The sequence below is a fragment of the Haliotis rubra genome, unplaced genomic scaffold, assembly GCF_003918875.1.
Source record: "Haliotis rubra isolate DU_JTF1 unplaced genomic scaffold, ASM391887v1 Scf1472, whole genome shotgun sequence".
Lineage (NCBI taxonomy): Eukaryota > Metazoa > Mollusca > Gastropoda > Lepetellida > Haliotidae > Haliotis > Haliotis rubra.
In genome coordinates, this window is record NW_025765417.1 from 67,374 (window position 1) to 93,578 (window position 26,205).

Here is a 26,205-nt window from a genome sequence, read left to right on the forward strand (position 1 = left end):
CATTGTTGTATTAGTGACCCACACAGGTCAACGTAGTTACAACATCGTGGGACAACATCGTGATGTAGCACTCTACCGTCACACCGTGGTGTTAACTTGGTGTAGATTGGAGTGATGGTGTAATATACTACATTGTTGTATTAGTGACCCACACAGGTCGACGTAGTTACAACATCGTGGGACAACATCGTGATGTAGCACTCTACCGTCACACCGTGGTGTTAACTTGGTGTAGATTGGAGTGATGGTGTAATATACTACATTGTTGTATTAGTGACCCACACAGGTCGACGTAGTTACATTGTGGGACAACATCGTGATGTAGCACTCTACTGTCACACCGTGGTGTTAACTTGGACCTCAACTGTTTCACTGAAGTTCAGAACTTCATGTAATATCATGGTAACAGGAAGGATATCAAACTTTAATGTTTACGACTCCAATTTTCTCATTGGCAAAGTGATTGAAAGTTGGAAGTTATTTTTGAACATATGAATTGATAATGATGACTATTAACATTTCTAAACTGATCGTACCAGTCCATGAAGCTTTAAACTCCAATTCTAGTACAGTTAGGGTTAATATTATATTTTATATGTTTTATCATATTGGTATTATTTCGTTCCTGGTGGTGGGTCTGCAGAAGCTGTGATTGGCTATATTTGTCTGCAGAAGCTGTGATTGGCTATATTTGTCTGCAGAAGCTATGATTGGCTATATTTGTCTGCAGAAGCTGTGATTGGCTATATTTGTCTGCAGAAGCTATGATTGGCTATATTTGTCTGCAGAAGCTATGATTGGCTATATTTGTCTGCAGAAGCTATGATTGGCTATATTTGTCTGCAGAAGCTATGATTGGCTATATTTGTCTGCAGAAGCTATGATTGGCTATATTTGTCTGCAGAAGCTGTGATTGGCTATATTTGTCTGCTGTAGTGCATGAGGAGCAGCAGCATTCATTTCCCAGAGTGGGCTTCAGTCACAAGGTGATCTCTAGAGGAAACGCTGGTGTCACAGGCATCTCATGTCCTCCCACTGATGTACCACTATACGCTAGACACCTGTCAGCTGTGCATAGTTTTTAGGCACCAAATCAACACCAATAGAATTAGATTATTACCCTGGTCACTGGAAGAATATGTTCTTGATCTTGATTCTTTGCTTCCTTGGGAATACACAACTCAAGCTGCCTGTGTGGCCATGCTTCAAACATCCTACTGGGTACCCAGGCACTGCTCCTTAGGGAATACACAACCCAAGCTGCCTGTGAGGCTACACTACAAACATCCTACCGGGTACCCAGTCACTGCTCCCTAGGGAGTACACAACTCAAGCTGCCTGTGAGGCCACACTACAAACATCCTACCGAGTACCCAGTCACTGCTGGATGAACAAAGGCATACTACCAAGAATGTCACTTGGTCTTTCATGTTCTTCAGTGAGGGGCAGGATGTAGGGCCTGGAAGCTCTCAGAATAAAAGCTACCATAACTGGTGCCACATCCACTACTCCTTCAGGTCTGAAGGTCGACCTGTACACAGGAGCAGGTGCTGCCATCATCAGCTACACCCCCTTCAGTTCCATGCTTGCTGTCTCTCTGGTACTGTAGTAGGTTGACAGTATGTTGGTGACAGACCCCAGTGGAGATCACCAGTATGGCTGCCTCCTTTGGTTGTTTCTTATAAATTCATGTGAAGGGTTTTGGTTGGCGTGATAACCTTACAGTGTTCATCAGACAGCACTTGTTAGTAGTCTCTGGTATCTTGGCCATAAATGATGGGTTGAACAGTGAAGCACTTGTTACAAATAGCGCAGCATAATAATCTTAGGGAGTGGGGAACATTTCTAGATAGTGATGGCATGAAAATACTAGAGAATTCATAGAATTTAATTTAGATGATAGTCTTTAGAATGGGTTTGTAGTTATCTACGTTAAGTGATGGATATGGATGTGATAGATGACAAATTTATACATGTTGTGTCAGTTCTGCGTTATCTCAAATTACGGTTTCAGAGGAACCAGAGGTACCATTAGGTACTGGCTGGTCTCCACGCACTTCAGGTGAAGAGGGAGGGAAAGGTTGGCTGGGTGCTCTCTGGTGAACGTTTTACTGTTGAGGTGGTAGTAGTAGTGACAGCATGTTTAGCTGTTTGTGTTCATAGGAGAACAATGTTTTCGAATCTTGATGCTCCAATGTGGCTGTATAGTACCCAGGTGGATATGTCAGTAGGATCTGTGGCTGTATAGTACCCAGGTGGATATGTCAGTAGGATCTGTGGCTGTATAGTACCCAGGTGGATATGTCAGTAGGATCTGTGGCTGTATAGTACCCAGGTGGATATGTCAGTAGGATCTGTGGCTGTATAGTACCCAGGTGGATATGTCAGTAGGATCTGTGGCTGTATAGTACCCAGGTGGATATGTCAGTAGGATCTGTGGCTGTATAGTACCCAGGTGGATATGTCAGTAGGATCTGTGGGTGAGGAGGATGTTCTTCCTGGTGCAGCTGCACATCTTGTGTAACAATTAAGATAGATTGCTGGAATATCCTCTCATTATTGACTTATTGACATGGACAGTATTGGTAAAAAGTTGCACTTATCCTATCCTAACACCCCCACCCCCACCTCCACCTCCATATCCACCCCGATATCCCTCCCCACTGCTGATATTCTCCCCCACCCCTCATATCCTCACCCAAAACCTGATATCCTCCTTTTTTCACAGCACTAGTAGAAAAAAAAGCACCCCTAGGAACGTGCCCCCTCTCCAAGAATTTCTCAATGCCTGCCCCTCACTATGAGATAAAGAGATAAAAGAGAGATAAAATATTTATTGTGCAAACGTTCCATACAGAAACAGTAACAATATTCTATAAACTACATAAACAAGATATATAATGAATCACATATATATGATGAGCAACAAAACATATAATAATACAGATGTGTATAATAATAATAATGGCCTAGGACAATCAGATGTATATTTGTTTAAAGTTGTACATGTGGTGCCAGTTCTGACTGTATGGACTGAAATTTAGGGCAAAGGAAGAGGCTGTCAAACTGACGCTCTAAACTGCTACTTTTCTGCCACTTAGTCCCCCTGCCGAGTTCCAACAGACCAGTTCTCTCTAACCACAATGTCCGTTATGTGATATATGTCAAAACATGGTGTGTCTGCAATGTCTGACTTTTGATCCCTTGTAATATTTCACTTTCCATACTTGGGAAGGCAGGTCATGTGGAGTACATCGGAAACCTTGGGGGCAGCAACTCTGATATATCTGCACGCACTGACGTGCACCCTAAACAACAATCCGTTTCACATTTCTGTTTCAAATAAATGTCAGGCTACTTAACTGTGCATGGGGATCTACTTTACTATTTTTTTTAATTATATATTTCATTTTTCACTCCGGCTCTTAAAGGCCCACTGCAGGTTGGAAAAAGTAGGTGTTTGTAGTTTTTGTATATTTGGAATTGTTGCAGTTACCATAGTTTCATCAAGATAATTGTAGTTATTATGCATTTTGTACTTTTCAGCGCACTGAGATAAAAGTTCTATGATAGAATACTCTCGATGAATAATGAATGGCTGTTACGGAAGGGAAATGTCCCTACCTTGGGTGTACTGGTGTTCTGTATGGTCCGTTACCAGAAAATGTTAGTGTTATCAGTCATCAGGCCCCACTGTGTTTCTACAGTGTATAACTGTGTTTCTACAGTGTATAACTGTGTTTTGTGTTTTACAGAGAGGATACTTGATATACTGGAGGAGGCCCAGAACCGGACCGCAGTCATCCTCACCCGTGTCCACAACATCCCGTGGAATGAGCACCACGGTACAGTCAGCGACTTCTTCCTGGACATGGAGCAGTATGCCCGCCGCCAGCACGTCAACCTCCAGGACTCGGTCCAGACCTTCTTCACCGAACTGTTCCCATCTGTCTTCTACTTCATCCTCAGTGACCCCACCGTCATACGCTACGACGACCACTACCGCAGCTGTTTGTTGCAGGCTGAAGAAGATGTCCAGCCTTTCGGCAACATCCCTAAACATCTTGCCCACAAGATTGTCCAAGCTTTCCAAAGAGCACGGGCATTTGTCAATGCCTTGTCTGTGGTCACAGAAGCCATTAATTCCACGGATCATATCAAGTTTGATTACAACTGTCTAGAAGCTGCAACAAAGTTGCAATACTGCTCACATTGTCAAGGATATGTCGACGCAAAGCCTTGCCATGGCTTCTGTTTGAATGTTATTGGAGGCTGTCTGGCAACTGAGTCTGAAATAAGCCCGGCTTGGGATGATCTTATATCTGCAGTCAGAACTCTCACCAACGGCATGAAGGAAACATTCAGTCTGGAAGTAGTTTTAAGTGGTATTCATGAACAGATTTCTGAAGGAATACTTCAAGCAATGGATGATGGACCAAGGATTTACAATAAGGTAATAAACTATTCTTTGTATTTTGTGAAAAACTTTTATGTATTAGATCTGGCTATGGTTTTAGGCCATGTTTCTGTCAGGATACATAGAATAAAGTTTCCGAAGGACCGGTAAGTATAAAGATTGAATGGTCACATATTACCTGGATGTTTCTGGCACATTCTGGCAAGAATGGTGCTCATGCTATCGACCTTAGGTTTGCACTGTTATGTTCAGGCCATCATGATGTAGGCGGATTATTGCTGGTTAGGCTGCAAAATAGCAATTGTTCAAGGATGCTACTATTGTTGAATTGTATTTTCTTTAAGAAAAATTTGCGACATTAAGGTGAAGATTGTAAGATGGAATGGGGCTAGAGCTGTTAATTGGCTGTAGCGGATCTCTCCACAGAATGTAGGAAGTCTTCTATTACCTAAACATTGTCGTCCAATTTAATCTTGACATTCTCCTTACTTGAATCAATAATGGTCCCGATTACAGCCTCAACACCAGGATGATACGCTAGACGCGGATGCTTCAGTCTCGTCTGCTGCTGCTGCTGCAACACTTGACAAGAATAAGTTATTTATATCTTATGAACAGATAGTCAGCTATATCACAGCCAAATATTGTTTGCAACAAGCAGTGTTTTGTTGGTTACCCCGATGTTTGAGTGTAGTGTACCCCTGGTCGGCTCCAGTAGTGGGTGCAAGGAGCACAACAGTTCTCTAATAGCGGAGAGTTTCAGACCTGTTTTTAATCTGAGATGTGTATTAGATCTTAGGAGGAAGCATTACTAAACACATCTAAACACTGTTGTGTGTGGTTTGTGATTAGATTGAAGTTGGAGCCAGACCTTCTAATCTTTTTCTTTTGTTGTTATTGTAAGGTCCGTTTGTAACAATCATCATATTTCTTGCCATCAAAGGCTGGTGGTTAATTGAATCGTGTTTCATGTAAAGTCCCACGGAACAAAAACCTCCATCTTGTACATTGGAGAAGAAGGTTGAGGACTGTTTGAAGCCTGCGTCTGTGGACTATCCAGTCATGCCACTCTCTGGCTGTTAGAACAGCCGCGCTGGAGTAAAATACTTTGTCCAGGGAATAATAGGCTATTTACAGAATCACCACAACAAAATAACAGATCTCCATTAATTATTATTGTCTGGAATAAAAAAGTAAATTTTGTGAATTGATCAGTCTTGAAAGGCCACAGTTCAATTGAGTTAGTGTTTGGGAAATGTATTCCGCCTACCTTTACATTATTGATCACTGATTGGGGTAATCAGTGATCATGTCAAGTCTACCGTCGCCACGGTGGGGCCAACAGCCAAATGCCTGGACGCAGCTCATGGGACCGATTTCTACTGAGTTAACTTCATGTTTGTAATTGCATGAAGGTCGTCTCTGATCACACCTGACCATCAGAGCTGGGTCATCCTCGACTGCAGAGTGTATCGGTACATAAGGGTGAAATTGGCTCAGTCCATTTTGATAGAGATTCTTTCGCCTATATGGCAAATTCAGAGGAGGATCAGGAAGAGGCAGGACACCCAGGTTCCCGCGAATTATAGACGCTGAAACACAGGTTCGAACCACTGAGTCTTCCACCCCCAGCCGCTCCAGTACAACCATCGCTAAGTGGGTGGACGCCTAACCACACACTGGGAATACTGCAAGATCCTTACGCCTCCAACATTATTCAAATACTGATTTCAGATCCCTACAGGATAAGCCTCGCCGACAATCAAACCCCCCAAGTCTCGATTTACAAGCTTAACAACTACCAAAGATAAAAGAGGCTGTCTCATCACTCCTATCCAAACAGCCATAGAAGTAATAGATCAAGCAAAGAATCCAGGTTTCTACTCCCAGCTCTTCCTAGTTCCCAAGAAAAACTCCACGGAGAAATACAGACTCATTCCAAGTACAACATGAGCTTTTCAACAAGAACTATCTACGAAACCACCGGGTTTCAAGATGTCAGTTACGCAGATGATTCGCCATTCCTATGGACTAAGCATGGGCAGCATAGATCTACAGGATGCCTACTTGCACATCCCCATTCATCCCCGATTCCAGGAAATACCCACGATTTATGGAAAGTACTCCCATTCGAATATCATCAGCCCCATATTCACGAGGATAACGAACCGACATCACCCCTACATCGCCATGGGCTACGAAAGCGCTTTACTCGACGACGGGATACAAGTAGATCAAGATCCACTGCGCCTCCAAACTACAGTTAAATTACATCATAAAGCTACTAACACAACGAAGCGGCAAACTTACGCTTGTGTCGGACCTAGTACCTGACCTACAGTTCCTAGGTATTCGATCATCGGGCTAAATGCAACTCTATTATGGTACCAGAAGACCATGGCTCAAGATACAACAATAGACCATTCCACCAGCTCTATCAGTGGCAGAGCCTACTAGGTCTTCACATCGTTTCCAAGACATGACTGTCACAGGTAGATTGGCAGTTACGCCCCTACAGGTCAACGACATCTCAACGGTATGTACAAATCCATTCAGTCTAACAAACATTCTAGACCACATCTACTAAGTGGTGGACCAAGAAATTCCATCGTCTGCGAAGGGATTTGTTTAGCAGAGCAGGAATACAAAACCCATCTGTGTAGACGCTGTTACTCCAAGCGTTGGGGAGCCTATCTCACCAAATCAATATCGATATCAGGGTTATGGAATCAGCAAGAATGCAAACCCAGATGTTTGTGCCCAGAAATGAAAGCTGTAATCAACGCTATTCTACATTACAATATTTCCAAATGCCACGATCCATACAAGCAGACAATTCGACAGTGTATGCTTCTATTATAAACAAAGGCGTTCAACGAGATCGATGAACCTTTTGTCCTACCAATACAAGATCTAAATCTACATAAGGTTAAAGCAGCGTACATTCCCCGAGCTGTAAAATATACTACAGAATCCCAGACCCCCAAGTTGCGCAACGGATTTAAGTCTAGTGGGAAGGCCTCACGCGTACGGCTTCCTCAGCCAGCAATAATAATACCTCAAGTATTACAGAAAAACGGTGTTAGAACAGCAGCTGGAGTAAAATAATTTCATGAGTGTATTGAGTCAGTTGTCTTTATTAGAATATAAGGTTTTAATAAGAAATAATGAAATTTGCTTTGCTGAATTTGAAATTAGTTTTAAAGTATATTTGTATCTGAATCTATAAAATTGCTTTGTTGAGAAATATTTATTTTTAGAGAGGTCAGAATATCTTTTCAGGAATATGAGAGTGATCCACCCACACGATCTGGTCTTACATTAAAAGACTGACATCAATGTTCTGTATATATTATTAGTCGCTGATCCTGCCTGTACAGTGCGGTCACTCCTTGCTACATCCCTCCTTCCCTTGCTACATCCCTCCTTCCCTTGCTACATCCCTCCTTCCCTTGCTACATCCCTCCTTCCCTTGCTACATCCCTCCTTCCCTTGCTACATCCCTACAGAACTCCATCCCAACATCCCTACAGCATAGCAGGATGGAAACCAACATCCAGTAATTACCGACCGCAAATTGACTCACTACAGTTGGCGTGTTCATTAGGTTGTCTATCAATGTTTCTGGTTGTGTGTTGCTAGACGTAGTTGTTCCCACCTACCTGTTCCCACCAACCTGTTCCCACCTACCTGTTCCCACCCACATGTTCCCACCTACCTGTTCCCACCCACATGTTCCCACCCACCTGTTCCCACCTACCTGTTCCCACCTGTTCACCACCCAACCTGTTCCCACCCACCACCCACCTGTTCCCACCCACATGTTCCACCCACCACCCACCTGTTCCCACCCACATGTTCCCACCTACCTGTTCCCACCCACATGTTCCCACCTACCTGTTCTCACCCACGTGTTCCCATCTACCTGTTCCCACCCACCACCCACCTGTTCCCACCCACCTGTTCCTCAGTCACCTGGCAGCACTGACATACAGAAATAGATGGCAGCATCAATATCCCTGGTATCAGATGGTCCGTACTGGCTCAACAGGAGCTGGTCATGCTGCAGCTTATACAAGTTGTATAACACGTTATTTGTGATGTGAGCATCATCTGCATAGATATGCATCAGGTTTCCACGAAAACTAGTGTTTGCATTTGACTTTATACAATGATTTCAGTACATAGAGGTACATTGTGTTGCCTTGTGAAGAAACATCTCTGTGAAAATGTTAGTAAGTTCAATGTAATGTTGACTAATAGACCATGAGGTTGTGTTTGCCATGAAGTGATGTTGTAATGTTGACTGATAGTGTTTCCATGAGGTTGTGTTTGCCATGAAGTGATGTTGTAATGTTGACTGATAGTGTTTCCATGAGGTTGTGTTTGCCATAAAGTGATGTTGTAATGCTGACTGATAGTGTTTCCATGAGGTTGTGTTTGCCATGAAGTGATGTTGTAATGTTGACTGATAGAGAGTGTTTCCATGAGGTTGTGTTTGCCGCAAAGTGATGTTGTTACTGAAAGAGAGTGTTTCCATGAGATTGTGTTTCCATGAGGTTGTGTTTGCCAGAGTGATTTGTAATGTTGACTGATAGAGATCCATGAGAGTGTTTCCATGAGATTGTGTTTGCCATGAGGGTTTGTGTTTGCCACTTAAAGTGATGTTGTTACTGAAAGAGAGTGTTTCCATGAGATTGTGTTTGCCAACAAGTGATGCAGATGTTGACTGATTGAGAGTGTTTCCATGAGGTTGTGTTTGCCGCAAAGTGATGTTGTTACTGAAAGAGAGTGTTTCAATTGTTGTCCCAACTGTGGTCCCAACTGTTCTCCCAATTGTATACATGACTATTAATCAACAAGCATATGTGCTTCTATCAGGATCATAACATTCAAATACGTTTATGACAAGATATTTTTCTCGATGAGTTAATCATGTACAAATTTCTATGTAAATCTCAGTGGGAATTAAACATAAAATACACAGTAATTATTCAGCATTTTTGCATAATGTCAAACTTACAAGATGATTTGATGGAGCAAGTTAGAAAACAAGATAAAAAGACCAAGCTTGCCATCACAGATCCGTTTGACAGTGTTCTTGTCACTAGTGATGTGGAATACCTTCCTCATCAGAAAGACTCCTCCAGGATGATGCTTGATGCACCATACTGCATCTGATGGATGGGCCACGCCCGTACACATTTCCATTTTGTCAGCAGAGTGTGGTAATAGTTTCACAGGAATGTAATTATGGAAGTATCTCTCCGACTTCCTGACAGCTTGCTCAGTGTGCTATGTACCAGCGGTTGTATCACAGAGGGTGAAATGGAGCCACCAGGGCACTAGTCGGTGTGGGGTTATCACTTCCTACAGTAAATATTTTCATTAACTACACTCTTACATAACAAATGTGACTTCTTTGACAAAGTTCCTGTGTAAACATTATCTGATTGAAGTAATTGATATGACCCTGTGGTATGGCTATTGGTTGTCATCTTGATTGAAACATTCTACCTGGCAACACAGCCGTCAGGGTGGTTGTGGAGGCAAACGTTTGCACCAAACTCTGTTCTTACTGGAAAGGATTGACTTGGAATGCATCTCTGTCCTTGAACTGTCTTATCCCGGTAACGAATTGTAGTGCTTTCCTGCAAATTTTGTGAAAAAGAACACTGGATTTGAAATAAGATTATTCTCTCCTGTCAGAATGAGATGTGTGTTGGTGATTTGAAAGTTAGTTGAGGTGGCAGGGAGACAGTTATATCAGTTTCACCCAGGAGATAATCTGCATGTGACATGGCAGCTTGGTGGACTGCTGTCATAGACGTCATACATTTAATATCCAACAGTCACATTATCTGTATAGTATTTATACTCATTGTTCAGAATCAAAGATGAAATGCAAATGTTCCCTCATGTTGGGTATAATTATGGATGTGGGGGAAATCCATACAGTCAAGTGTAGTGATTTACTGCTGCTGCTGCTGTATGATGATGATGATGATGATGATGATAATGATGATTACAGTGATGGTACAATGTTTTGGTGATGTTTGGTTTATAAATCCAGCAACAGCTATGGGGTAAGACAAGAAGGTGCCGACAAAGTCCTGCTGCTCAAGGTTTTACTGCCATGTTGTTTCAGGTGATGGAGAACTGCCAGAACCTGACCACCAGATCTGTTCCAAAGGATAATGTAAAGAGGAGCTACGTCATGTCCAAGCCCAAATCCCGGCGGAGACCAGCCCCAACTTCCAGCCTGATGGAGCAGCTGGAGACTGTCCTCAAGAAACTCATGGACTCGCGTGGAATCTACAATCGCCTTTCCAACGAAATCTGTGGTCAAGGCATCATCTATGAACAGGATATGTCAAGCAGCAAGTGCTGGAATGGAACTCACATTGCACAGTAAGTTTTACCTTCTTCATTACTGTTACCATGGTTTCTTGTCACTCTGGCTCCTGAACAGAGAGCTGTCTGGTCATTTCTTCACTATCATTGTTGCTGGGCTGACATTGAGTTTGTCAAGTTCATTGTATGGTATGGTTGGCCAAGGAACAAGGACACTTTTGTTTCCAGCAATGTTATATGTTTGGAGTGATATGAGGTGAAAATAAGAGACAGGGTGTGACCCACTAATTCTTGACATCAACAAAATGTAAAATAACAACCTATGCTGCTAGACCCATGTGGACTGAAGATTGAACATGTCAAATAATGGCAGCCTGTGATGATTGGACAAAAAGACATTTCTCTAGACTTTTACCCATAGTAATATACGTTAACAAATCCCACATGTCCGACCTAGTCCTATGTTAACATGTCCTATGTATGGATAGTCCTATGTTAACATATCCCTATGTATCGACCTAGTCCTATGTTAACATACCCTATGTATCGACCTAGTCCTATGTTATTCACATACCCTATGTATCGACCTAGTCCTATGTTAACATACCCTATGTATCGACCTAGTCCTATGTTAACATACCCTATGTATGGACCTAGTCCTATGTTAACATACCCTATGTATCGACCTAGTCCTATGTTAACATACCCTATGTATCGACCTAGTCCTATGTTAACATACCCTATGTATGGACCTAGTCCTATGTTAACATATCCCATGTATCGACCTAGTCCTATGTTAACATACCCTATGTATCGACCTAGTCCTATGTTAACATACCCTATGTATCGACCTAGTCCTATGTTAACATACCCTATGTATCGACCTAGTCCTATGTTAACATACCCTATGTATCGACCTAGTCCTATGTTAACATATCCCATGTATCGACCTAGTCCTATGTTAACATATCCCATGTATCGACCTAGTCCTATGTTAACATACCCTATGTATCGACCTAGTCCTATGTTAACATATCCTATGTATCGACCTAGTCCTATGTTAACATACCCTATGTATCGACCTAGTCCTATGTTAACATACCCTATGTATCGACCTAGTCCTATGTTAACATACCCTATGTATCGACCTAGTCCTATGTTAGTCCTATGTTAATACCCTATGTATCGACCTAGTCCTATGTTAACATATCCTATGTATCGACCTAGTCCTATGTTAACATACCCTATGTATCGACCTAGTCCTATGTTAACATATCCCATGTATCGACCTAGTCCTATGTTAACATACCCTATGTATGGACCTAGTCCTATGTTAACATATCCCATGTATCGACCTAGTCCTATGTTAACATATCCCATGTATCGACCTAGTCGTATGTTAACATACCCTATGTATTGACCTAGTCCTATGTTAACATATCCCATGTATCGACCTAGTCCTATGTTAACATATCCCATGTATCGACCTAGTCCTATGTTAACATATCCCATGTATCGACCTAGTCCTATGTTAGCATACCCTATGAATCAACCTAGTTCTATGTATCAACCTAGTCCTATATTAGCATACCCTACATGTCTGACCTGCTTCTGTGGGTTCCTTTATCAGGTGCTTGACACAAGTTAGGTTAAACCACACAGGGTAGGTAGCCTGGAATCTGTGGCCTGGATGTATGGAGTTTATATACAAATGATAAGTGTATGTACAGTATGTATCACAGAACAGTTTTACAGTTTTGCCAATCCTTGAAATGGTGTTCTTGTATATCATCCCATATTTTGGAAATATTTTTTGTGAGTTTTGCAAGACTACTTGATTTCCTAGAATCTGAAAACCTGGAAATGACAATACAGCCAAACAGACTATGCCCTGTGCAAATCTGTTAACATAGCAGATATGAACTGGCCTGCCTGACATATTGTGAGTGAGTGAGTGACAGAGCTCCAGATAAGATTTAGCTAATGTGGGTACTGTACCCACTGTATTGTTTTGGAGTGGGTATTATGAATGTTGAGTGGGTATTTCATTTTCCGTTACCCACTGCTTTCAAATATGTGCGTATTTCAGTCATTTTACACACCTAAGTATTGTGTCATTGAGTAAGTTTACTAAACAGGTATGTTCTGCCTTATGTCATACCTAATCAAAACCAACTTAAATATAAGTGATTTCATAAAAATGAAATGATTTCATAAAAAATCAGTCATCCTATACTGACAGTACAACACTTGTCCTATACTAACAGTACAACTTGATAGCAATCGATGTCTTTTTCATTATGCAAGCGATTTTTATAAGTATATTCCATACGCATTTGTTTTAAACTCTTTGCGTATCTAACATTTTCAATGCGTAATTGGTACGCAACAATTATTTTTCAATGCGTAATTGGAAATTTTCTATGCGTATTTTACCCGGATACGCAGCTTATCTGGGCCTCTGGAGTGAGTTGGATTTTAAGCTGCTTTTAGCAATATTCCAGCAATAAAACGGCGGGGGACACCAGAAACGGGCTTGTACCCATGTGGGGAATCAAACCTAGGTCTTCGGCGTGATGAGCGAACACTAAAGCTAACTGCCCCTGACTTGAATGTGCGAGTCAGTTTGAAGGTGAATCACTGCACATGACTGTACAGTTGGCTACTGCCTGTAGTATATGAGGGGACATCCAGCATATAGTCACAATCTCACTAGCTGGCCCTCTAGCAGGGTTTCTTAGTCACCCTGTTTCCAGGGCAACCTGGACTGAAGCTGGTTATGTCAGAACAAGGAAAGGTGTGCATGTTGTAAATGTAACTCGCATGTTATCTTTTGTGATTTGACCATCAGATTAAAACTTGGATATTTTGCACACACATGTTTGAAAATGACAAATTGATGTCCCATTTGTCCAGATGTTAAAACTTAAACAACAGATTATTTGTCTCACAGCACATAGTGGATGCTCTCACAGCACATAGTGGATGCTGTCTTGTGACTGTGGCTGTATTGGTGATGTATGTAATTGTGAGTGTCAGATTGTCATTTAATGGTAAATCCTGGCTTTAGGCTGTGAGTGGAAGCTGACAGAGCTGTCAACAGGCTCACAGTCACTGCTGATCCTGATAGACTCAGTTTCCAAACCAGAGATCCAGTTTCTTGCAACATGACCAGAGCTGTTGTCAGCTCTATACAGTCCTAATCCTACCATCAGCCAGCAATAGAAGCATCTTTGTCAGCGTGACCGCCTACAAGTGTGTACACGGCAGCAGTGTCTGTGCTTACTGACCCCTGTCAATATTCAACCTTTCATGTCTATCTCCAACTCATACCATCACTTATTGACCTGTAGTAGTTTACCATACAGTCACATGACCTAGTCTACCATGCAGTCACATGACCTAGTCTACCATACTACCTAGTCTACCATACAGTCACATGACCTAGTCTACCATACAGTCACATGACCTATAGTGGTCTACCATACAGTCACATGAACTATAGTGGTCTACCATACAGTCACATGACCTATAGTAGTCTACCATACAGTCACATGACCTATAGTGGTCTACCATACAGTCACATGACCTATAGTAGTCTACCATACAGTCACATGACCTATAGTAGTCTACCATACAGTCACATGACCTATAGTGGTCTACCATACAGTCACATGACCTATAGTGGTCTACCATACAGTCACATGACCTATAGAAGTCTACCATACAGTCACATGACCTATAGTAGTCTACCATACAGTCACATGACCTATAGTGGTCTACCATACAGTCACATGACCTATAGTGGTCTACCATACAGTCACATGACCTATAGTGGTCTACCATACAGTCACATGACCTATAGTAGTCTACCATACAGTCACATGACCTATAGTAGTACCATACAGTCACATGACCTAGTATACCATACAGTCACATGACCTATAGTAGTCTACCATACAGTCACATGACCTATAGTGGTCTACCATACAGTCACATGACCTATAGTGGTCTACCATACAGTCACATGACCTATAGTGCTGTTCCTGGAAAGACTGTTGCGGTACCTATCATCTGCTGGTAACATGCAGCTTCTGGCCCCCCTTTCCTATGTGCCACCCACCTCATGACGAACTCACCTCCGCCTGTCTCACATCCTAACCTTTACCTTTCTTGTATGATACACCCACTTTCACATTTACACCACAGCATGTGCTTACCTTCAGGTAACCACTGTACTTTAACATGGAATCATATTAACACGTACGAAAGTGAATTGATTTATTTTCTGCAGCATGGTTTGCTTCATGAAGATGCATCCTCCTCCCTGACCTGTGGCCTAATCTGCCCAGGAATCACTTACCACTGCAGGCAGGCAGGCAGGCAGGCAGTACAGGGAAATACCCAGGCCTGCCTTTGTAGTTACCTTTTTACTTTTCTTCCTTGGTGGGCCAGAGGGAAGGCTTGACACACTTCACAAGAAACAGGTTCAACATTGGTCTTAATCTCTAGTCCATACTCTCCATGAAAAGGCTGTTGTTTTATGACTTTTGCTTTTTATGGTCTGCAGTGTACTGTGAGAAACAAGACCAGTTGCTGCCCGAGTTGTGGACTCCCGTTACAATCCAGTGTACTGTGAGAAACAAGACCAGTTGCTGCTCGAGTTGTGGACTCCCGTTACAATCCAGTGCATCTGCTATGCTCTGATGTCTGAGATAAATTGAACACTTGATCTAGACTAAAGCTTGTCTAGACTCTTCCATCGCTCCTTTGATTAGAGATTTAACTTTGTTAAATATTGCTCACTGTGAGCTGGAGTTTAATGAAGAGGTTGTTGCCTGTGTTCTGGTCTCCAGGTTGTGCAGCCAGCCTCCTCCACATGCAGGCTCGGTCAGCTTGCTCCGTACCTCACAACCTATTCATTTGGATCTCAGTGTAGAGTCATAAGGGAGGGATTGGCTTGTCATGCTTCGACTGCTCTTCAGGTAGAATAATCTTTTGACCATCTTCACTTCATACTAGGCCTCCCAGAGGGATAGCAAACATTGTACACTTCAGATCGCATCTCCCAGATCGTTGTTAGATGTTGGTACATGGTAGTATACATGGTAACATGCTAAGATACATGGTTAAAGTGATGGTAACATGCTAAGATACATGGTAACAGTGATGGTAACATGCTAAGATGTATGGTAACAGTGATGATAACATGCTAAGGTACATGGTAACAGTGATGGTAACATGCTAAGAGTAACATCTAAGATGATACAAGGTAGCCTACAGTGATGTGCTTTGTACTAAAGTGATGATAACATGCTAAGGTTCATGGTAACAGTGATGGTAACCTTTGCCACACTATTTCCCATATATTTGCCATGTCCAGGCTTCTGGGCCTGCCTTACATGCTTCGTGAAGTCGCCACACTAAAACTCCTAGCAATTCCTCTCTATGTAGGGATCTGTCCTGCGACAGGATTTTCTTTAGGTAATGGTCTTCATTACTTTTCAAACAATGTGCACTCTCCTGTTGTGCTTGGATTACTTTTAAAACAATGCAGATCTCATCCCTTTCTGAGATCTCACATCAGGTCTGTATTCTTCATTTGTCTCACCTATTTCATCCTTTAAGACCATTCACCCCTCAGTCATACTCTCTTCCTCCTCCCCCTTCCCCTGTGCTGCTTCCTCCTCCTACTGACTCCCCCAGTATCTGGTGACTAGCCTACACTTATGGCCATGGGCCCCTCTACAGTGGTGATTTGCTTCAATAATTTTTCGTGCTCGGATTGTTTTATGGTCCTTGTGAATACAGCCTGAGATGGGAGCCGATGCTGCTGCTTCAGGGAGCTGAGTTATGCTGCTGCTGCCGTTGAGGGGCGCATGACACATGACACATTGAGAACTGCTGCGTAATGGGAGTGCAGTCCTAGAATACGTGCCTTCCATGGACGAGAACATTTTCTGTCACTGACTTACAATTATGTGTCAGATTTCAGAGTAGAGAAGATAATTGAAGTTTTGCTCTTATTTGTTAGACTTCAGTTCATGTCTTCATTTTTGTTTTAAAATGTTGAACTAAAAATAATGATAAAAAGTTTTGAATAGTAAAACGGCTTTTGGGGTATGTGCTGATCCTATAATAATTTAGCTGAATCATCCAATCCTCGTCGGTTTGTGGGAATGTGGTGAAGGTTCCTGATGATTTGTAAAACTTGGACTGAGTTTTATATTCTTGATATTTTGTAGAGAGATACTCTGTACCGTCTGTCTCAACACCCTTTAAACAGTGCTAACAGAGGAGAATGTCCTACAAGGGTGCAGGGTAAACACTAAAACATATGTCAATTCACACAATTATTGTGCAAAAGTATTCGTGTTTCTGGAAGGAATCTTGGTGCGAATGAGAGGTAGATACGCTCAATGGGCACGACTATTCCAAGCGAATATCAAGGCATTGTGCCATGTCTTCAAGTGGTGCTGGAGTTGCCTTCACACTGTGGAGGATGGTTTCCGTGCTAGATCAATGTTACTTGCCTTCGCTAGCATTTATGTCAATTCTTTTGCTTTCCAAAGAAAATAAGCCACTTGGTAAGAGTTTGTTATCGTTAGCATAATAAAACATGGCTGTGTACGTAGGTATGTTGATCTTGTTTCTTCAAGCTAAATGGATAAACGACTTTTCTTGTAGAAATGACCGTAAATATTGTTTTCATATTTTGAGATTTACTGTGATATTAGGAGACAGTGTTGATATTGCTCAAGGTGAAGTTACTGCAGAAATTATGCTCCTTATAACCTCCATGCCAGACCTGCTTTACTCTTGGCAAGACGACAAGTTTGAGAGAAACTAGGGTATATTACCAGCCTACTACACACCGCGGCCTGGTGTAACTTGATGAACAGTTTGCAGGTAGACACAACTTTGCTTTTGAAGCAGAAATCTAATTAATGACTACCATTCCACAGTATATAAATTTGTTTTTACAAAGTTTTATTGTATTGTTCTGATCAAGTCGGAGCAAGTCTGGCAAAAAAAATAAGTGTCATTGTATCCGAGGTATTGTTTCATTCCCACGATCAGTGTAATTTCTATGTACACCAGTAAAATATACATTTGTTCTGGATATGTGAGTGTGAACTTCAAATGTTCTCCTATTTCAATGAATGAGAAGTATTGATGAAATGTAATTTGTTAAAAACAACCATCAAACATTCCCATAAGTGCCCACTTATGGTGACATTTTATCATGTCCACCAAATGTGTGAGATTGTTCTGGATTTTTCAAGCACGTAGGAAAGAATATTTATTGTTGGGAGAAGCCCGGCCATTGAGTGGTGGTAGCCAAGGTTTGCAAATCTGTCGGTAAATCTCAGTGTCTCTAGGATCAGTCGGCCTTGGGGAAAATTGTGTTGATTGTTGAAATGCCTGTCTTGTGGTGGTGTTCTGCAGACCTGGGCGAGGGGAGGGGGGAACTGCATGTCCCGCGAGGAACTTCGTTACATGCCAGGCCATTTGCTGCCCCTTCTGTCTCCTGTCTGGTGATTAGTCCTAGATGTCCTCTCCCAATACGGAAGTTTAGAAAGGATTTACACCGGTATCGTTCAAACACATCGTCTTTGCCTGTCACACCTCCCAACACCTCTCACAAATTGTTGCTCATTTTATTTTGGTACTGATCTTGAGAAAAACAAAATTTCAGGTTCGTTGATGGTCTGATGCCAAGTTTGTGAATGGATTTTGACCAGTTATTGTCAGAAATGTTCTCTGTTTTTGTTGAGAAACATGAGATAATACTTGGAAAATGTTATGAATGTTGTCTTTTGGGTTGACATGTTTTTGAGAGAAGGATGTACGCAAGGATGAATATTTCTCGTACATGGTAATTTGACTGGAATGTTTTCAAACTTGAACCTTTTGAATTGTGCATAATGCCTCTCTTTACCTTGTTGAGAGAGGTGGAGGCCGAGGGATAACTGCTTCACTGTGGGAAGGTAATTAGAAGGGGTGGATTGTGTAACTTGAGGTCACACAATGAGAGGCCAAAGGTTATCTGACAACTATTGACCCAAGTTTTTGGGGGTTAGAATCAGGGGAAATAGATACCGGTCATAAAGGTGCAATGGAACTTTGAAAATTCAAACTTGAAAGTTTTTCTTTCTTTTAATCAATATCTAATGGTTGTGGGGTTTTAACTATAGTGTCGATGGTCTTTTGTGTGGATGGTCAAAAATATGTTTTGAAAGGCTACATATGATCCAGTTTTAACTTTCTGAGGCCGCAGATCATTATGGAATTTATTGCTCTCTATGTCAGGGATTTTCAAGTGTCATTGCTGCATTAGTGCTGGAATATTCCTCATTTTCAGAAAGACAAATACACCTTTTCAGAGACTTTTTCTAAAGCTAATTGTAAAGTGAAGTTTTTTAAACAGATCAAACAAATCTGCCTGTGAAAACAATTCCGTTAAGAATGAGACAATCTACACTTTGGTTAACTGTGTTTGAGGAGAATATGACAACTTGTCTTCAGTCCTTACACTTTCTAGCAGAACAATTATTTTAACCCTTTTGTTGCCGGACCCCATCAAAGCAGGCGACACATCCTGTCCAATGGGAGCTAGAGACCTGATACCAGCATCCCCCAAGATGAACCCTATCTTAGTTTAAGGTGTAAGTGAAGCCCCCAGGAGTGGGATTTCGCTACTGTCTACACAAGGGCCGTAATTCAGCCTCACATGGGAGGTAATTAGCCTCGTGATGAGGCCAGCTGGCCACAAGCAAATTTGATAGGATTACAAACATCGCCATCTGGTGTGCTATTGTGGAACTGGAGGTGCTATAATTTCATTTGTGATGTTTTAGGAGGATTTGAGGAAAGGATTCCCGATGACCATTTGAACTGCAAATCTGAAACCAGAGATTGCTGGAGCTGAACGTCACATTTTGTCACTGTGATTGCTCATTTTGTATTGTTTTGAAATGGATAATGCAATTTGAAGACAAAGTATCATTTTTATTAGTTCAGTATAATATATTAATGACATTCTGCTCGTATTCCACATAGACGGGTGGTGGTGGTGATGGTGAGGTAGCCTAGAGGTTAAAGCGTTCGCTCGTCACGCCAAAGACCAGGGTTCGATATCCCTCATGGGTACAATATGTGAAGCCCATTTCTGGTGTTCCCTGCCGTGATATTGCTGGAATATTGCTAAAAGCAGCGTTAAACCTCACTCACTCACTCACTCACTCACTCACTCACTGTCTATGTAGAACTGGGTACCGCATCTGAATGAACTAACAACATGAGCATACAGTCAGCAGGAGAACCGTGGTGTTACTTGACACTGTTGTCACATGTGTAAGCTGTGTAACAGAACTGCCGGGTGCACATTGAACACTGTACCTGCCCCTCACATCAAGGTGTGAGATTTCTCCATAGGGGGTGAATCATGGAACAGCTCTCACAGCTATAGGTACGTGCTGAGCACAGTGTTTGGAATGGTCAACAGCCCCTGGATAACAAGACTACGGCCCTGTGTTACTGTGCATCGTTGCAGAGGTATCGACCACTAGTTTATACAAGCCTTTAGGTTGGACACAGGTAGACAGAAACTATTAGGAGTAGGTCAGTTGCAGCAGCTAAGGTGTCCATTTCAGAACGTGATCAGCTGTTTAGGTTGGAACTGACTGAGTGAGGGGGTGGTAGATGTCAGAGGTTCCAGAGTGCTTGTCTAGAATCAATTCTCTATTTCCAACATAGCTTCTTGTAGGATTTATACACTCCCTGAAAACTATTCCAGTCTTGTATATTGTTATCTTGTGTCCTGCTTGTTGATTCCTTGTCTTCATTAATCAATTAAACACTTCATAACGAGCTGCATTGTTCACAATACACTGCCTTCATGTTTGGTTCATGCAGTACACATTTATTTTATTCTTTACAGTTCAAGTTCATACATGCATGTGGACACTTTAGAAGCTGAGTCACAAGATACGACTTGATAAATACCAAACCCTTGAGGTCATAACAACTTCTCTTTTTAAACTTTGAAATGTCTGAAGCAAGGGAATGAGGAACAGAATGCAGTGTTGATAATGAGAGATCACATTCCTGACCTCTGCCTTGTATATAATCAGTGCACAAATTGTCAACATTTTACTCTGGGGTTGTTTAACTTTGATGCTGTTTGCCCAGCTTTAATGTGGCAACATTTATCCTGGACAAGGAGGCATCATGACTGAAGTACACAACAAATAAGATGCGACTGGAATTTTAGGAACATTCTTGGAGTCCCTATACATTTAAGTATGACATTTCCAGTTTCCTTGAATATGTTGTTTTGAGGACTTTTTAAAGAAATAAAGAATATAAGATAATATAATATAAAGAAAATAACTGTTTTTTAAATATCTGCCTCACATTTATTCTGAGCTCCATCTTGATAAACTGAGCATAAGTCCTTGGGACCAGTTTGATTTCATATGGATGAGGTGCAGTTCCATCTCTGCTTGGACATGTAACTGTCCTGATACAGAAATAAGTCTACATGACAATTCATAGAAAACACAATCTATTTCCCAATCATTCAACCAAGCCAACACAGTCTTGTATTGACACTAGACTTTGTGATATTTTGCAAGTAATGCAGCACCTAGTATGGTGAAGCATTGATCCGTCACTGAACCAGCACAAACCTAGATGTGATTCATGCACCATGTCTTCTCTCCCCACTGATGCAGCTTCATGCTGACTTTATTCTACATCCATGTTCCTTCCATGGACTGCCCAAGGTACTTATGGTCTAATGGATAGGTGGTCATCATGATCTAGGGGATAGATGGTCCTCATGATCTGGGGAATAGATGGTCCTCATGATCTGGGGGATAGATGGTCCTCATGGTCTGGTGGACAGATGGTCCTCATGGTCTAGTGGACAGATGGTCCTCATGGTCTGCCCATGGAGCAGGTTTGATTCCTGGGTGCTATGTACCAAACGATGACACACAGTGTTTCCCCTTCCTGCTTGTGTGTTTGGAAACTTGGGGGTATGCAGAAGGACATGCAGCTTTGAGTTGGTATTTGGTTTCAGTGTGGCATGAGAAAAACCTGAACTTGTCCTGTCTCATTTGATTGAACATTTTCACACACACACACACACACACACACACACACACACACACACACACACACACACACACACACACACACACACACACATGAATGAGACATTAACTCAGTTCCTCCTCATCTATAATATGCATGAACAAAGTTTTGCCTGCTACTGAGGCTTTGCTTCAGTACCCACAGAATGTATGAGTGGTACCACTGTTAAACAAGTCTTACAATTGCTGTGAATATGTATGTAATGTGACAGAAATCATCAGTGAAATGTTCTGTCTGAGTGTAGACCTGAGACCCTATTGCCTCCTCCTGTCCTCAGTGTCGATCTGTGCAGCAAGCAGCAGCGACAACTTCAGGTGTTACACTGATTAATGTGCATTGGTTCTCACCCAAATAACCATCTAGGACACTGCCCTTAAGATTGAAATAATCTCATACATTTCACTTTCACAACGCCTGAAATCTGGAATAATCATGAACCCAAAACACTTGCAGTAAGAAACAGCTTTCCAAACATGTTCGTTTTTTTTTGACTGGCGTTATCAGAGATGCCTGTTTCCGTTTATACATGCTCATTTTGCTTCCTATTTTTTGTAATCCTGATAGGATTCCAGTGCTCATTGACCAAAGCGATTCAAGTTTTGTGGGCTTCTCTCAGCCATTTTTGTAGCAGGAGATTCTGTAAAAGATGAAGAAAAAGGATCTGAACTGTGGAAGGATTGTATTTGTTTATGATGTTTGAGAAAATTGATCCTGGAGCTTTCCCACTTTTTCATCCTTCATTCATGCTTGAAGCTTCCATGTGTGAAATGACCTGACACACACATCCTTGAGTAGTTGTGAATCACATGGGAGTCACTCCCAGCCCCAACTTACACTCAACTTCTGTGGATTAGTGATGTTCAAGGTTAAGTCTGTGAAAATCATTTCAAGTGGTAGGCATGGTTAATAGACAATGTCAAAATGTGCATATAAATTTTAAATTACATCCCCTGGTTGTTCAATTTAGAATATGGGCTAATGTATTGTGAAAGGATTGTGCTTTGTATGGAAGGCTATTACAGCTAGTACAGACTTTCTGGGAAGTATTTACAATGATATTTGGTGCATCCTTTGTCATGTCTAAATGGCTATTAGTCATGGCCCTTCGAGCCCCAGTTTAGTCTATACATTTAGGTAAATGCAATGCATGGTGCTTGGGTAAGCCTTCCAGTTTATATCCTCTTTCACAGAGGCTGGTCTTTGAAGCTGCATTTTTAGCTTCATAAAGCCCAGTCAAGCCTCGACTTGGTGCAACGTATTTCATTTTGGTTTGCAGATGCATGAAAACGTTAGATTCCTTTATCCTGATCCTTTAAGTCTCTTGTGAGCAATAAAATCCAATGTGGTGAAAGTGTACGATTCACAGCACATGCGCATGACAGTCGTTGGAGGCCATTCCTGTCCGATCGGCCATGAAGACTGAAGCAGGATTGGTCAATGAGAAGAACATGTGGGTTTTGATTGGTTGAACAGTCTTGGGAGAGTTGTAACTCTCAAAGTTAATTTCGGTAGGCTTTATTCGTGATGGGATATCGTGTTGGTGTTTAGCAGGCCTTAAGTGTATATCCTACTGTCCTTCAGGTCTGTCTGCCAGCATTGTCGCTGTGGCCCTAGGGGTAGAACCTAATGCCATTGATTTATATTGTTACTGAGCTAACACTATTGCCGCTGTGGAAGGTTGTTTCTGCAAGGAATATAATGTGCTAACTTGAGTTACATACGTCCCAGTTGTTTAGCTGATTTAATTTTCATCAATATATGCTAGTAATTTATTCGTTAACACTGCTGACTTCATAACCACATTATGAATGATTTATCAAGCAAACATTCTACTTGTATTGATAATCAGGGTGTATGTAAGTGAAATTTGTGTAATGTATGCCAGCTTCGAAGCATTCAAATGCTAAAAAAAGAGACTCATTTCATAGTTTTGTTTGAAATGACGTCACAGGAATATGACATCCAGTTGGCTCTGTCTTGACGTGTGACTGTGGGGATTGGGGGTTAAATGGTACACTCTTACCACGGTATGGTACGTATTGCAGTACAAACCTTCGGTTCGATCCACGGTTCTACTAATACCGCGGGATACCGTTTCACCCTTAGTGAGGATTGGCTAGGGCAGCAAGTTGGCTGGAAGCTTGTGTTGTGTCCCAATGATTCGGCTGCATGTACTCATTAATGCTGCTGTTCAGGGTGGGAAATGAGACTCTGTGTATCCTGAGGCTGTCAGGATCTGTCAGGCAGATTGTAGGACTTGTATATACTGTAGATAGCTGAAGATTGTGGGTAACATCAGACTTCAAGCATGTAAGACAGATTGTAGGACTTGTATATACTGTAGATAGCTGAAGATTGTGGGTAACAGCAGACTTCAAGCGTGTAAGGCAGATTTTAGGACTTGTATATACTGTAATCAGCTGAAGATTGTGGGTAACATCAGACTTCAAGCATGTAAGATAGATTGTAGGACTTGTATATACTGTAATCAGCTGAAGATTGTGGGTAACATCAGACTTCAAGCATGTAAGATAGATTGTAGGACTTGTATATACATTAGTCAGCTGAAGATTGTGGGTAACATCAGACTTCAAGCATGTAAGACAGATTGTAGGACTTGTATATACTGTAATCAGCTGAAGATTGTGGGTAACATCAGACTTCAAGCATGTAAGACAGATTGTAGGACTTGTATATACTGTAATCAGCTGAAGATTGTGGGTAACATCAGACTTCAAGCATGTAAGACAGATTGTAGGACTTGTATATACTGTAATCAGCTGAAGATTGTGGGTAACATCAGACTTCAAGCTTGTACAGCAGATGCTTGTGAATATGCCAATATTCACCAAGCTTCAACGATTATTTTTTTCCTCAATTTCTTCTAGTAAACTGAAGTGGTTTCTTGCAGGTGCTTACAAATCTAGCATCTTACCAAGTCCTAGATCAAAGGGTTTGAGAAACAAAAATTATATTTGGGGAGGATTTTTTACACCAGAAAACTAATTCTCTGAAATGCAATTTTCATAAACTTCAAAATTCTTTCCCTTGGCACATTGTTGTCGATGGAAGAAAAACAATCTGCAATGAGAAAGTTAAGGAGAACTGGAAGGAGTGAGTGTTGTGGCCATTATCTCACCTGCTGCAGGCATCAGGCAGGAGCAGTCTTGTGTAGCACCATCTCCAGTGTTCCCAGAGGACGTTGGCAGCAGAGCCAGGGAGCCAAGCAGTTTCACTGACTTTCCTAAACTGTTGGCTTGACTTGTCTCCGATAATATTTGCTTAAGATCTTGTCTTTCCATTTAACAGGTGCCGATGTCACGATACCATGTGCTTTTTCAGGTTGTTTTGGATGTCTTTTATCGGTATTGTGTCATATTTCTTCTATTATGTAACGGAGGATGTTTACAGATTTTGTCGAATCAGTTTGTGGAATTTGTTTCGGAATAAACATTTAGAAAATGACATTTGAGGTCGTTGTTCTGTCTCTTCAACTCCTTCATTTTTTCACCTGTAGATGTTGAAGAACAATAACTGTGTGAGAGCCCTATTGGGTCAGTCATTGACTTTCCATCAATTTCATGTTGAACACAGTGGCTTTTAATGAACATATCTGCACATCAGCAATACATCCTTAGCCAAGATTTACCCAAGTAAAACAATGACACTGAAATGGATCACCTGAGAACTGATCCTGACATGTTTTGAAATATGTTTCGCAGCAATAATTCATCACCTAGCAACGGTAATGATTGTGCATCCATCAAGCTAGTCTAATATTTGGTTGGCTGAGCTTAACTACAAACTTGTACCAATCCCAGAACTAGAGGTTTCAACAGAGTACAGTATTACAAAAACACTTTCTTCTTGTGTTGCAAAGTTTGTTTTTGAATCACCAATTAATGGAAGTAATTCTGGAGGAGAAAATAATGTTTTCAAAATCAAAACTTAAATATCTGTTATGATTCAAAGTTCACCTAATGGGTTTGAAAAGGTTTTCTTCAAGAGTTGAATAATTAATGGCAGTTGGTTAGTGCTAACACATTAAGAGGTAGTTAGATAGGGTATCTACACTGAAATGTTGCTTTCATTTTTAATATGATAATGATTAAAGTATATTTCAGATATTTCCAGTCATTTAGATAAGCTGCTTTATAGTTACAGCAAAATTTTGAAAAAGCTTAACCTCATTTTACAATAATGTTTCTCTTATAAATATGGCCCTTTGTTGGAAGTAGATGAATCAGCATTAGATATAACTGTTCGGGACT

At 41.4% G+C, this 26,205-nt stretch overlaps 1 protein-coding gene across 1 annotated transcript in view; it reads left to right on the forward strand.

The window, feature by feature from the left end:
- LOC124269780 (glypican-5-like) overlaps positions 1 to 26,205 on the forward strand; it is a 105,912-nt gene that overhangs the window by 44,492 nt on the left and 35,215 nt on the right. Inside the window, exons 3-4 of the mRNA XM_046704820.1 lie at positions 3,756 to 4,453; positions 10,566 to 10,828. Coding sequence (XP_046560776.1) covers positions 3,756 to 4,453; positions 10,566 to 10,828 — 961 coding nt within the window. The remainder of the gene's footprint in view (positions 1 to 3,755; positions 4,454 to 10,565; positions 10,829 to 26,205) is intronic.